The 13,465-nt window shown below is 38.8% G+C and overlaps 1 protein-coding gene and 1 pseudogene across 1 annotated transcript in view; both read right to left on the minus strand.

The window, feature by feature from the left end:
- DYNC2H1 (dynein cytoplasmic 2 heavy chain 1) overlaps nt 1–13,465 on the minus strand; it is a 1,178,830-nt gene that overhangs the window by 984,257 nt on the left and 181,108 nt on the right. Inside the window, exons 26-28 of the mRNA XM_053705582.1 lie at nt 11,565–11,947; nt 9,881–10,013; nt 9,679–9,796 (exon numbers count right to left, since the gene is read on the minus strand). Of these exons, the coding sequence (XP_053561557.1) occupies nt 9,679–9,796; nt 9,881–10,013; nt 11,565–11,947 (634 nt within the window). The remainder of the gene's footprint in view (nt 1–9,678; nt 9,797–9,880; nt 10,014–11,564; nt 11,948–13,465) is intronic.
- Nucleotides 5,032–5,150, minus strand: LOC128654863 (uncharacterized; annotated as a pseudogene).

Here is a 13,465-nt window from a genome sequence, read left to right on the forward strand (position 1 = left end):
TGTCTGTGAAATCCAGGTGATAAAAAACCCAAAAGAAAAACAAATGGTGATAAACGGTAAAAGCAAAAAGTCAAAGTATATTCAGCAGTGAAGATGAATCCAGCGAATCAAAAAAAAAAAAAAAAAAGGTAAACGTGAAAAAATGTGTCTAGAGCACACAACAATGGGAGTGTGAGAACTACTCACAAAAGATATATCACAAAAAGTATATCACAAAAAATATATCACAAAAAATAATGTCAGAGAGTCTTCTAATAGAAATAACCTAGATACTTCCAAAGTTAGTGTGGTGTAAGAAGAAATCCCACGATTTGAAAGCAATCCAATATCGACCTATGGAAAAATAAAGAAAAACAACATAGCGCAATAACGTTTTCACAATTGTAGCAATAAACGCCGAAACGCGTCGACTGATTGGTAAGCACATTTCCTTTATTGCTACAATTGTGAAAACGTTATTGCACTATGTTGTTTTTCTTTATTTTTCCATAGGTCGATATTGGATTACTTTCAAATCGTGGGATTTCTTCTTACACCACACTAACTTTGGAAGTATCTAGGTTATTTCTATTAGAAGACTCTCTGACATTTTTTGTGATATATTTTTTGTGATATATCTTTTGTGAGTGGTTCTCACATTCCCATTGTTGTGTGCTCTAGACACATTTTTTCACGTTTACCTTTTTTTTTTTTTTTTTTTGATTCGCTGGATTCATCTTCACTGCTGAATATACTTTGACTATTTGCTTTTACCGTTTATCACCATTTGTTTTTCTTTTGGGTTTTTTATCACCTGGATTTCACAGACACTAATTTGATCACACCACTGATGAACTGTATCTACAAGACTTTATTCATTTAAGAAGCTTTTTTGCACACTAGTGGAGAGTTTAGACTCTTACATCACAGTGTTCTACCTTTTTTGAAAACCACCTCTCTTTTTTTCTCACTCCTTAGTGCAATTGATTCATTTGTGTATTATACTCTATAGTGAGTTACAATACCACGGTCATCATTTATCACGATTTGCTGAAACCACTGTTTTTACTGCATTGTTTTTATATTTACTGTATTATATTGTATTATCTGTATTATTCATGGATCCATGACTTTTAAACATTTATGTGTATTATAAGGTAATTTTTATACATTTATGTGTATTTAAAGGTAATAAATTTTAATCGTTTAACCCTCAGCCTAACCGTCTGATCATCACTATCGCTTATTCCCCTCTGCCTCCTTAGTTAGGCGCCTGGGGGATCCCACTCTGATCTTAAGAAAAAGATTTAATAACAGGTTTGATATGAGTCAAAGCCTGTAAGAAACAGTGAACATCAGGAAGATTAGCAATCTTTCTGTGAAATTATTATTATTATCGGTTATTTGTAGAGCGCCAACAGATTCTGCAGCGCTATAAACAAATGCGGAGTACAACAAAACAATTATATGGATCAAATGGGTAGAGGGCCCTGCCAAGAGTTGCACTGTTGTAGTCAGCTCTTAAGAAGGTGATCTACAAACAGCTGGACTGTTAGGCTTAAATGCTAAGGGGGTTCAGGGGATACCAATAGAGGAGAGGAACTGGTATAAAGAAAGGTTAGCATAGGTTGTATGCATCCCTGAACAGTAGAGTCTTTAGGGAGCGCTTGAAGCTTTCAAAACTAGGGGAGAGTCTTGTGGAGCGAGGCAGAGAGTTCCACAAGATGGGAGCCAGTCTGGAGAAGTCCTGTAAATAGGAGTGTGATGAGGTAACAAGAGAGGAGGAGAGTAGGAGGTCATGAGCAGAGCGAAGGGGACGGGAGGGAGAGTATCTGGAGACAAGGTCTGAGATAAGGGGGGAGCAGTGCAGTTGAGCAGTGCAGTTAAGGGCTCTGTATGTCAGAGTGAGAATTTTGTGTTTGATTCTAGAGGCAAGAGGAAGCCAGTGAAGGGATTGGCAGAGAGGTGCAGCAGATGATGAGCGACGTGTAAGGAAGATGAGCCTGGCAGAGGCATTCATTATGAATTGTAAAGGAGCTAGGCGGCAGGTGGGGAGACCAGAGAGGATCGAATTGCAGTAGTCGAGGCAGGAAAGGATGAGAGAGTGGATTAAAATCTTAGTTGTGTCTTGTGTAAGGAAGTGTCTAATTTTAGAGATGTTTTTAAGGTGGAAGCGGCAGGCTTTAGCCAAGGACTGAATATGAGGAGTGAAAGAAAAATCTGAGTCAAATGTGACCCCGAGACATTGGGCATGTGGGATAGGGGTAATGATGGAGTTGTCGATAGTTATAGAGAGATTGGGGGTGGAGATTTTGGAAGAAGGCGGAGAAATAAGGCGCTCAGTTTTGGAGAAATTTAGCTTGAGGTAGTGAGAGGACATCCAGGAAGAGATGTGAGAAAGACAGTTAGAGACACGGGTTAGCAAGGAAGGAGATAAGTCTGGTGCAGAGAAGTAGATTTGGGTGGCGTCGGCATACAAATGATATTGGAAACCGTGGGACTTTATTAGGGAACCTAGTGATGATGTGTAGATTGAGAAGAGAAGGGATCGAGGACAGAGCCTTGCGGTACTACGACAGAAAGTGGTGATGAGGCAGAGGAGGCCCCAGAGAATGCTACACTAAAGGTATGGTTTGACAGGTAGGAAGAGAGCCACGAGAGGGCTGTGGCACAGATGCCGAAGTATTAGAGGGTTTGGAGCAAAAGAGGGTGGCCCACAGTGTCAAAGGCTGTGGACAGATCAAGGAGGATAAGCAGAGAAAAGTGGCCTTTTGATTTTGCTTTAAGTAGGTTGTTGGTAACCTTAACAATTGCTGTCTCTGTGGAGTGATGGGGACGAAATCCAGATTGCAGTGGGTCAAGGCGGGAGTTTGATGTAAGGAAATGGGATAGGCGTGCATATACTAGTTTTTCAAGAAGCTTTGAGGCAAGAGGGAGGAGGGAAATAGGGCGGTAGTTGGATGGGGAGGTAGGATCAAGGGAAGGTTTTTTGAGGATAGGTGTGACTAGTGCATGTTTTAGAGATGAGGGAAATATACAGGTGCTGAGGGAAAGGTTGAAAATGTGTGTGAGTATAAGGGTAATGGTACGAGAGAGGGAGGGGATAGGGTCAAGGGGACAGGTAGTGAGGTGAGAGGGCAGTATAAGTGCCAAAACGTCTTCCTCAGTAACAGGGGAGAATGAGCTAAGTTTAAGGTTATGTGGGTTGTGGTTGATTGAGAGCATTTGAGGGGGTGAGAGAATGGAATTATGTTGAGAGCTGATTTTGTTTCTGATGTAGTTAATTTTGTAAATGAAGTGGCTGGCAAAGTCTTGAGCTGACAGAGAAGTTGTATTAGGAGGTGGGGGAGGGCAGAGAAGAGTATTGAAAGTGGAGAACAGACGTTTTGGGTTTGAAGAAAGATTAGAGATAATATTAGAGAAGTAGTGTTGTTTATGGAGATTGAGGGCAGAATAGTCAGAGTTCAAGATGAATTTGTAATGAAGAAAATCAGCTGAACTCCAACAGAAATGTTTGTCCAAAAGGGCAAACCTCAGAAACTGGTGATGATCCCAGTGTATGGGAAAAAAAAGATACGCATCCTTCAGGGCTATGGTCGACATGAAACTGAGCTTCCTGAACCAAAAAAAGAAAGGAATAAATAGTTTCCATTTTGAAGGACGGGAACCTGAGGATTTGAAGGAGACAGAAAACTACCCCCCAAAAAAAATATTAATAGATCCTTAATCCTGTTCCTCTACGGGAACTGGAAGATCACTCTCAGAGAAGATAGGTCCTTACGCAGTTTACAAAGACATCTCTCTTCACCGGATTTTCAGATCACCTAGCAGGATAAATTTATCCCAAGAAAAACAAAACTTGAATCCTATCCTGTATCCCACGGATACCGATTCCACAACCCCAGGGTCTGGGACATCGTGGATCCAAGCCTAATGACAGAGCAAAGAAGCCCCATAGAGCTGACTAAACTCAGAGGAAGAATTTTTGGATTAAAAGCCTTTTAATCCAAGGTAGACAGAATCTTCTAGCAACTGCATTGCTCCGGTTTGAAGAGAAAGACTTTTGTCTCTTCTAAAAGACAAAAATTTAAACTCTTTCAACCTCTTAGGGCTACCTAAATCTGGCCAAACCAGGTTCAACTAAAGTCCTGCCCAAAAAGGACAATAACAGAAGAATGGGTCGGGATGAAACATCTGCCAACCAAGATTTTAGTTACAGAGCTCTGCGAGCAAAAATCGCAAAGTTAGAATTCTGGCTAAAAATCCTACATTATAGAGAGGCAAGTAGGGAACTCGAAATTATACATTTCACAGGTATAGTCTTATAAACACAGGAAATGATGATACATGAAAACATACATGAATAATCAAGTTCCCGAACATAAAAAATATTAAGTATATATTTAATATATGACAAGGACAAATAAAATTCCTTCATTTTTAGGAAAATAAAAATATGTAACCTCAATCTATAATGTATTCATAGGCCCTACTATGAAATAAAAAAACAAACAACTTGCAGGCACTTAGATCGCTAAGTACTCTACCAGCCGTCTTCAAGAAATTCTGGATTGCTCTGCACCCAGAGATCTGAACTCACAACGTAGTGCTTCAAAGTCAGACATTCTTACCACTGGCTACATCAGAAGGAGTACCACAGTGCGAAAATCTCCTCAAATAAAAGAGAGTAACATTACAAAATACAGAGAAAGAATTTAAAAAGTAATTTACTTGCCACCAGATGGCGGAAAACATCATTAAAATACAGGAGAATGGTATCTTTCCTCATACCAAGTGTAAAATTTTTATTACACAATTCCTTTAATCCTGAGGTAGAAAGGAATGCTTTCCACCTTGTCCATATAATGCAAAAACAGAAAAAATTGGATTTAGTTGTAGCATCCGCAGACCAAGACATTAGCCACAGAGCTCTGCAAGCTAGAACTGCAAGGCTAGAAAAATCTCTTGCATGTTGGTCACATATAAAAGAATTGGTGAGCTTTAGAACCTTGCTCCTATCCTGGATTTCCTTTAAAGGATACTCCTCCGATAAGCCTACCGCACCTGCAGTTTCCAGGTGGTCTCCCATCCAGGTATTGACCAGGCCTTGCTCTGCTTAACTTGTGAGATCAGACAGGATCAGGTGCAACCAGGGCAGAGTGGCGATGGACTCAGAGCAGACAAGGAAATACTTCATTCCCATTCAAATGATCTTCAAGGAAGAAAATATCCCGCAGTGGACATAGTGCCAAATATCAGATAGAAAAGGAGCTATACTACAATGAGTTGTCACCAGATGGCGCCAAAAACAATAGAAACAACACAGAATGAATCAGGAGAATACATCCTGAAAATAAAACCGCATGGAGATATTGATTGTGTCAATAATCATCTCAGTCCTTATTTTTGTATATGCCCATATAAGGTATCCTCTAGCTGCCATCAAATAAAAAAAAACAACCAACATTATCAGGATAATAATCCTTAAAAGTAAACTACAGGGACAAAAGAATATTATGAGCAACTCAGCCCTAAATGTCCTTGGAAACATGGATTAGCAGATAACTGCCACTAGATGGCAAGCAAATACAAGAAACAATGAATCAAAAAATACTTCTGAAGTGTTCTGCAGCAAAAACGTTTAATAAAACAGTTGATTGTATTAATAAGAGTGTTCTTATAAAATATACATGCACCTGATCCTTAGAAGACTATGCTTATATGTATAAGAGACTCAGCTAAACATGCGCTCAAATCACACAACTTGTTGTGATAAGATCCAAAATGGCTCCAATATCTAAACGCAGTCAGCGGATGCAGAGAGGAGCGGAAAAATAAAGCTCAACCACAAACTGCACAAATCTACTGTGTGTCCCGCGGCACAAATTGTCAAAGTATTTAGCTGACAATCTGCGGGAGAACATCCGCCAACAATGGCGGTCACCTCCTGAGCGGGAAGCTAATACCCAATAACAAGCAGGAGAATTCAGACAGGCATAACACCCTGAGTTAATGTAACATACACTAACTGCTGTAGTCTATGCAGGCAATAAAAGACGCTTACTTCTGTATAAGCTGAGTGCGCCATAAACCAACTGAACCCTCTACAAGAGGGAATTAGCTAGTACGTACTGTGCCCCTTAGACACATTAAACCTCAGTTTAAACAGACCATGTAGGGAAATAATGGGAATTATGACTGACCAGCAAAGTCGTATCCCACACCCATAAAGCCTGGGCTTAGCTAAAATTTGCCCAGCAATGGAAGCGGCAAAATCCCTTCACAGGCATAAAGCCAAATAGCTGCTCAGCCGCAAATATCCCACAGTGGATACATAAATTAAGAATAAATACCTTCTGAGGGTAGTATAAAGCAGGTCCCACTGTGACCCTGATTGTCCCAGTCCTTCTTAGAAAATATCTCTGTCTAAGAAATATAAATAAAAGGACTTACCCTCAGGAAACTTCTGCTGTGGGACCTGTAGAAAAAGAAAGAAGAGTAACCAACCCTGGATTTCTATAAGGGGTAGCAATAAAGTTAGAAATAAAGCAAAGACAACCTTGCCGTTTTCTAACTGCTAAAAGCCATCACTACTCTTACTAAAGAGATTGACGTGGGTACAGCATAACCCCAATCCTTGCTTGCAGGTAAAAGTACCCATAAAAGGATTAACTATCTTCAGACACCAACTTCGCATATTCTCCAAATGAAGAAGAAGTCCACGTTGTTCAGCTGCGTCGGACTGACCCGGAATCGATCAGCATGAAGTGCATCCAATAGGAGCTGTCTTGGCGGAGTGGCAGCTTGATCAAACCACTGGCACAATGCCAAATACGAAGAAGAAAATTGCAGGCACTACTTCAGCGGGTACAAGATAAAAACGTACCATAATGAAAAACTGTTTAAAAACAACATAGATGGCAAGATACAATACAAGGGAGTGTGTGAAAGTAAAGGCCTGACGCATTTCGCACCCTCTAGTGGCGCTTAATCATAGGCTGCAGTAAGAAGGGATACACATATATAGAGCAAATCATTAACCCCCTTCCTTACAAATCTGAAGAAAACTATTAAAAACATTGGTAATATAAAAAGAATCAGGATAAATTTGTCAGAATATGACCTAATCCAAAAACTATATTTATTTATTTATTTATAAAATATTTTACCAGGAAGGATACATTGAGATTTCTCTTGTTTTCAAGTATGTCCTGGGTCCACAAAACATTGCATTGATACAATAGGGTACAAAAAAAATAAAAAATAATAATAATACACAATATATGCAAAAAATTTACATAGAACAGGTAGGAAATATATAATCAACCATGACAGGTGCATTCTGTTTTGAGATATGTATAGAGGGATCTCTTAAAGGATATTAGGCTTGGGGAAGGTTTGAAAGTGTGCGGGAGGTCATTCCATAACTGTAGCGCTCTGTAGGAAAAGGAGCATCAGGCTGCTTTCTTTTTTGTATTGAGGCAAGCTAAATAATGTGCTGGTACTGGATCGGAGGTGGGAATATCCGGGGAGAGCATTCTGCTCAGGTAGGGTGGGAGCTTCCCAGAAAGGCTCTTAAACACAAGGCAGGAAAGATGGAGGGTGTGTCTGGATTCCAGCGTCAGCCAGTTTAGTTCTTTTAGCATGTCACAATGGTGGGTCCTGTAGTTACATTGTAGCACAAAGCGGCAGAACGAGTTATACAATGTATTAAGTTTATTAAGGTGAGTTTGCAGTGCAGGTGTGTATACTACGTCCCTGTAATCCATGATAGGCATCAGCATTTGCTGTACAATCTTTTCCTTTACTGTAGGGTTGAGTCAAGATTTGTTTCTGTACTGGGCACCTAATTTTGGATAAAGTTTAAATGCAAATTTTTCTATTTGGAGGCCAAAAGATAGATTATGGTCTAACAACATACCCAAGTATTTGAAAGAGTGGACTGCGGTAAGTGTGCAATTGGATTTTGTTTTGATGCGTAGATGAGAATTTTGTAATTTTGTAATTTGTGTAATTTAGGACCAGTTCCAAAGATCATTGTGACAGTTTTGTCAGTGTTTAGGAAGAGTTTGTTTTTTGAGATCCACTTTTCTACCTCTGTGAATTGGTCTTGGAGCACTGCTTCAAACTGCGGCAGATCAGATTTGTTTGCATAGATTACCGTGTTGTCTGCGTACATGTGTACAGTTGAGGATTTGCAGACATTAGGCAGATCATTTATAAATAATGTGAATAGTAGGAGGCCGAGAATCGAACCTTGGGGAACACCACACGTGGCTGGGAGAGGGAGTCACTGTTAGAAATGGAGGCATATTGTGATCGATCCGATACATATGATCTAAACCAGGTTAACAGACGATCAGCAATACCACAGTTTTTTAGTTTCGCAGTAGTTTGTCGTGGTCTACTGTGTCAAAAGCCTTTGTAAAATCAAGGAAAATAGCTCCAGTTAAGTCTCCTTGTTCCATGCCAGTTTGGATGTCGTTGCAAACGTTTAGGAGGCCAGTTGTAGTGGAGTGATTTGGTCAAAAACCTGATTGATCAGGGGTCAGATAGTCTTTAAACATATGGAGAGCATAAACATTGTAAACTTAACACCAGTGCAGATATATATATATAAACAAAACCAATAGATATCATATAAGAACAATAATAATAAATAACACTTTTGCAAATTATGTTTTAACTTATACTTAAATTAATAAGGAAACAAGAATAATTATTAAGATACAAGTAACAGGTCATGATGCATTGAAATGGAATGAACAAGGTGTGATAGTGTATTGTGTCTTGTCATCTATGTTGTTTTTAAACAATTTTTCATTAAAGTATGTTTTTATCTTGTACCCGCTGAAGTAGTGCCTGCAATTTTTTTCTTCGTATTTTGCACAGCCTCCATTGACAGAGGCAAAGAGAATGACTGGGGATTATGGGTAAGGGAAGTTACATTTAAAAGCTTTGCTGGGTGGTCTTTGCCTCCTCCTGCTGGCCAGGAGTTGAATATCTCACTAGTAATTGGAATGACGTCATGGACTCTCCATGTCATAGGAAAGATATTATACTTACCTTATAAGACACCCATCCACATATAGAAGACAGCCAAACCAGTACTGAAACAGATCAGCAGAGGTAATGGTAGAGAAGTATAATGTTGATCTGTAAAGGGAGGCAGAGGATGAATCCCTGGACCAAATTTACAGAGAGCCTGTATGCAAAGATTTCCCTGAGGTGAAAACATGGTGTCATCAGACAATAATCCCTTCACTTCCCTAAGACAAATACTGTACACAGAGAGGAACTAGGCTTCAATATACTTAGAAGTGCCTCTCACTGAAGAAATCAAGCACATCATGCTTCATCACCTCCTAATGAGGCAAAGTTTTTAAACTGAGGTATGAGTGAGGTGGACGGGGTATTTGTAGGCTTTTGATGTTTAGGAAACTTTGCCTCCTCCTGATATGAATGTATATCCCATTAGTAACAAGCTCGTGGACTATCGCCACCTATATGAAAGGAATTTGGGTTTCATGTCCCTTTAAACATGATTGGCTCTTTAGCTGGTCTTTCCCAGGAAAGACCATGCATTGGGCTTGGTTCATTAGTTAACCAAAGTGGGGGGGAAATTATTTTTAAAATTTTACACCCATTTAAGAAAGTGTTCATTAAAACTTAGGAGTAAAAAGGCTTTAGTCTGTTTACCAGCAAAAAGTTTCTTGAGGTGAGATTGAATTACTGTTGGGTTTGTGGATTGTCCAAGTATTTCCAAGAGATCATCATCTCCGATGAAATAAAATCTGGGAAAGGCAGACCGTTTCTCCTGTAAAATGAAAATAAATATTTTTTTGAGGTGCTAATCTATGGCTATTTTGTAAACGTTGCATTTCATTGAAAGGGTAAATACCTCCAAAAATTCATTCAAAGATTTCTGGCACCTTTGAAGCTGATCAAGGATGGTAATCAAAGCGTTTCTTATCCCAATACGTGAAGTTAATAATGTTACCCTGTTATCTCGCTTAATATCTGACATTATTGATCTAAAATAAAACAATGTGATTAGAGCTGGACAAAAAAAAAAAAAATTTAACCTAAGAGAAGTTATATTCAAGCAAAAGAAAAACATAATTGATTGCTATTCTATTTTTCAATAGTATAACTGAGGTTAACACTAAAAATGGTAATGCAGATCTAAAGCTCTTTCACAGTTTCGATCATTTTGTTATTATATATGTTTAGTTAAGCAGCTATATAATATTTAGTACTAAATGAAAACAAATATGATTTATTTTATTAATGATTATAAAGTAATAATTAAATGTCACACATATCAAGGTGATACTGCAGTTAAAGAGACATTAAACCCAAAATGTTACTTTCAAGTGAATGTCAATTTTGATGCTAAAGTGCCCGGTTTTTAAAAATTCAATTCAAATTTACATTTCACTCGTGTTGTGAAAAAAAACTTACCTTTTAATCTTGACAGCAGATCCAGCTTCCTCCACCGTCGCAAAGCCTCTTCCTGGGTCTAAAATGAGAAATCCGGCTTCCTCCAATCACAGCATTGAATCAGACACTGATTCCCCCGGGGGGAAGCCGTGATTGAAGGATGACCTATCCATCATTTCTGACATCAGAAATGGCTTTGCTACAGGTGGAGGAAGCAGCAGCTGCTGTGAAGTTTAAAAGGTAAGTTTTTTTTCACAACACGAGTGAAATGTAAATTTTGATGAATTAAAGTGCCCCTGTTTTTAATCGATTTTTTAAAAACCGAGCACTTTAGCATCAAAATTTACATTCACTTTCATGATGTAGATAGAGCAAACAGTTTTAAACAACTTTAAGGAGCAGCAGTGTACTACTGGGAACCAATGGCATCAGGCATTTATGTGCAGCCACCAGTCAGCAGCAAGTAGTGCATTGTTGCCCCCTGAGCCTACATAGGTATGCTATCCAAAAAAGGATACAAAGAGAACAAAGCAAAATAGATAATAGAAGTAACTTGGAAAGTTGTATAAAATCTGTATAGTGAAAGAAAACGTTTTTGGGTTTCATGTCCCTTTAATGGAATCTGTACATACAAACAGGTATGATTGTTTATTAACATTTTTCGATATTCACCATATTTTGTCTTTTTTATTTTTGTCTGGGAGCAAGGAAAGCATTGATCCACCAATTTTAGAGAATGCGAAAATGTGTATTGTTTAAAAAGATAGCTAATCCCTTTATTACCCATTCCCCAGTTTTGCATAACCAACATTTTTCCAGTTTTCCAAATTTGCAAGAGCATTAGATGGCAGCACTTTTTCCTGTCATGTAGTACACGCTACCCCCCCCCCAGGTACCATTTCAACAAAGAATACCATAAGAACAAACAAACTTGATAATTCAAGTAAATCGGAAACATTTTTAAAACTGTAAGCTCTGTCAAACAAATCACAAACAATATTTCTTTTTAATACATAAAAATAATTGCAAATAGATAAAGGAAACCTGGCATGAGCATGTCAATAACACTTTGTATGAGCATGGTATGTGGAGGAAACATAATAAAAAGGTTTTGGCTGCAATAGCATGTGCTTACTACATACCTGAATTCTTCATCTACTCTGCTAAATCTGCCTTGTTCTTTAGGAAGAGCACCGCGGCCAAATATGGGCTCTAAATACACCCATTTTCTTTGTATCTGGTTTAAGTTTTGAAGATATTCATCCAACTCTGCAAGTTTTTTCTCCCAAGTAGACACCTTATCTTCAAAACCTTTGTAGTAAGGAGAGTCTTTCAGAGACTGCAATAGACAACGGTTGTCTCCAACTTGATTGACAAGATCTTTCCAGTCTTTAATCAGCTTAATTGTTCGCGCATGACTGTCTTCATAATCTGTTAATGTAAACACAGCTCCTGCTCCCCAAAGATCAAGCTCTCTCAGAGCTTCCCGAATGGTAATTTCACCTTGAGCACGACTGTTTAGGTCCTGTCAAGTATAAAACATATCAAGTTTGTTGCTAACAAATACTTACTTGGGCATTAATTAGACAGCAAGTCTCCTTAGCTGCTTAAATATTGATAAAATAAGTGTAAAGTTGTAGTCTGTAAAACAATGGGAGTTGCTATGTTGTAACTTAGGTTACTTTCTCTGCTGTGGCCAATTAGGAACAGTTATAAATAGGTCACTAGAGTGGGCAGCCAATGGCTGTGTGGAATATAACAGTGTTCTGCATTTCTAATTCTAACAGGAACTGAAAAGCTCACAATTTCAGAATGGAATTACAGGAAAAGGGGACAAAAAAAAATAATGAAAGTATATTGCAGAGGTTTTTTTTAGATATGATGTGTCATTTTATAATACCATCTAAAACATAAATTATGCTTACCTAATCATTTAATTTCCTTCTGTATGAGGAGAGTTCACGGCATAATTCTTTACTGTTGGGAAATACTGAACCTGGCCACCAGGAGGAGGCAAAGAAACCCCAACCAAAGGCTTAAAAACACCCCCTACTTCCCTCATATCCCAGTTATTCTGCCAAGGGAACAAGGAACAGTATAAGAAATATCAGGGTATAAATGGTGCCGGATGAGAAAAAATAATTTTGGTCCGCCCATCGGAGTATACGGGCGGGGGCCGTGGACTCTCTTCATACAGAAGGAAATTAAATTATCAGGTAAGCATAATTTATGTTTTTCTTCTTAATATGAGCAGAGTCCACGGCATCATTCCTTACTGTTTGGAAACCTATACCCAAGCTCTAGAGGACACTGAATGATAACGGGAGGGGTAAAGGAAAGGCAGACCCTAATCTGAGGGCACCACAGCCTGTAAAACCTTTCTCCCAAAAGCTGCTTCAGCCAAAGCAAAAAAGACAAATTTGTAGAATTTTGCAAAAGTATGTAAGGAGGACCAGGTAGCCGCCTTACAAATCTAAACTATAGAGGCCTCGTTCTTAAAGGCTCAAGAGGAAGCCACCGCTCTAGTGGAATGAGCCGTAACCCTCTGAGGAAGTTTAAGTCCCGCTGACTCATAAGCTAAGCGTATAACATTCCTCAACCAAAAAGATAAGGAAGTCGAAGAAGACTACAGATCCTTACGCTTCCCAGAATAGATAACAAATAAGGAAGAAGTTTGCCTAAAATCCTTAGTAATTTGAAGATAAAACTTCAAAGCTCGAACCACATCCAGATTATGAAGTAAACGTTCCTCGAAGAAGAAGGATTAGAACATAAGGAAGGAACCACAATCTCCTGATTGATGTTACGATCATAAGGAGGCTCACATTGCAAGGCAGCCATTTTAGAAACTCTCTATGCCAACAAAAAAGCCAAAAGAAAAAGAACTTTCCAGGGCAACAAACTTGATGTCAACCGAATGCATAGGCTCACACAGAGCTTGTTGTAAAAATGTAAGAACAAGACTCAAACTCCAAGGTGGAGCGTTAGATCTACACACAGGTCTGATCCTAATCAGAGCCTTAATGAAAGATTGCACGTCAGG

This window comes from Bombina bombina, chromosome 3 (genome assembly GCF_027579735.1).
Source record: "Bombina bombina isolate aBomBom1 chromosome 3, aBomBom1.pri, whole genome shotgun sequence".
NCBI lineage: Eukaryota > Metazoa > Chordata > Amphibia > Anura > Bombinatoridae > Bombina > Bombina bombina.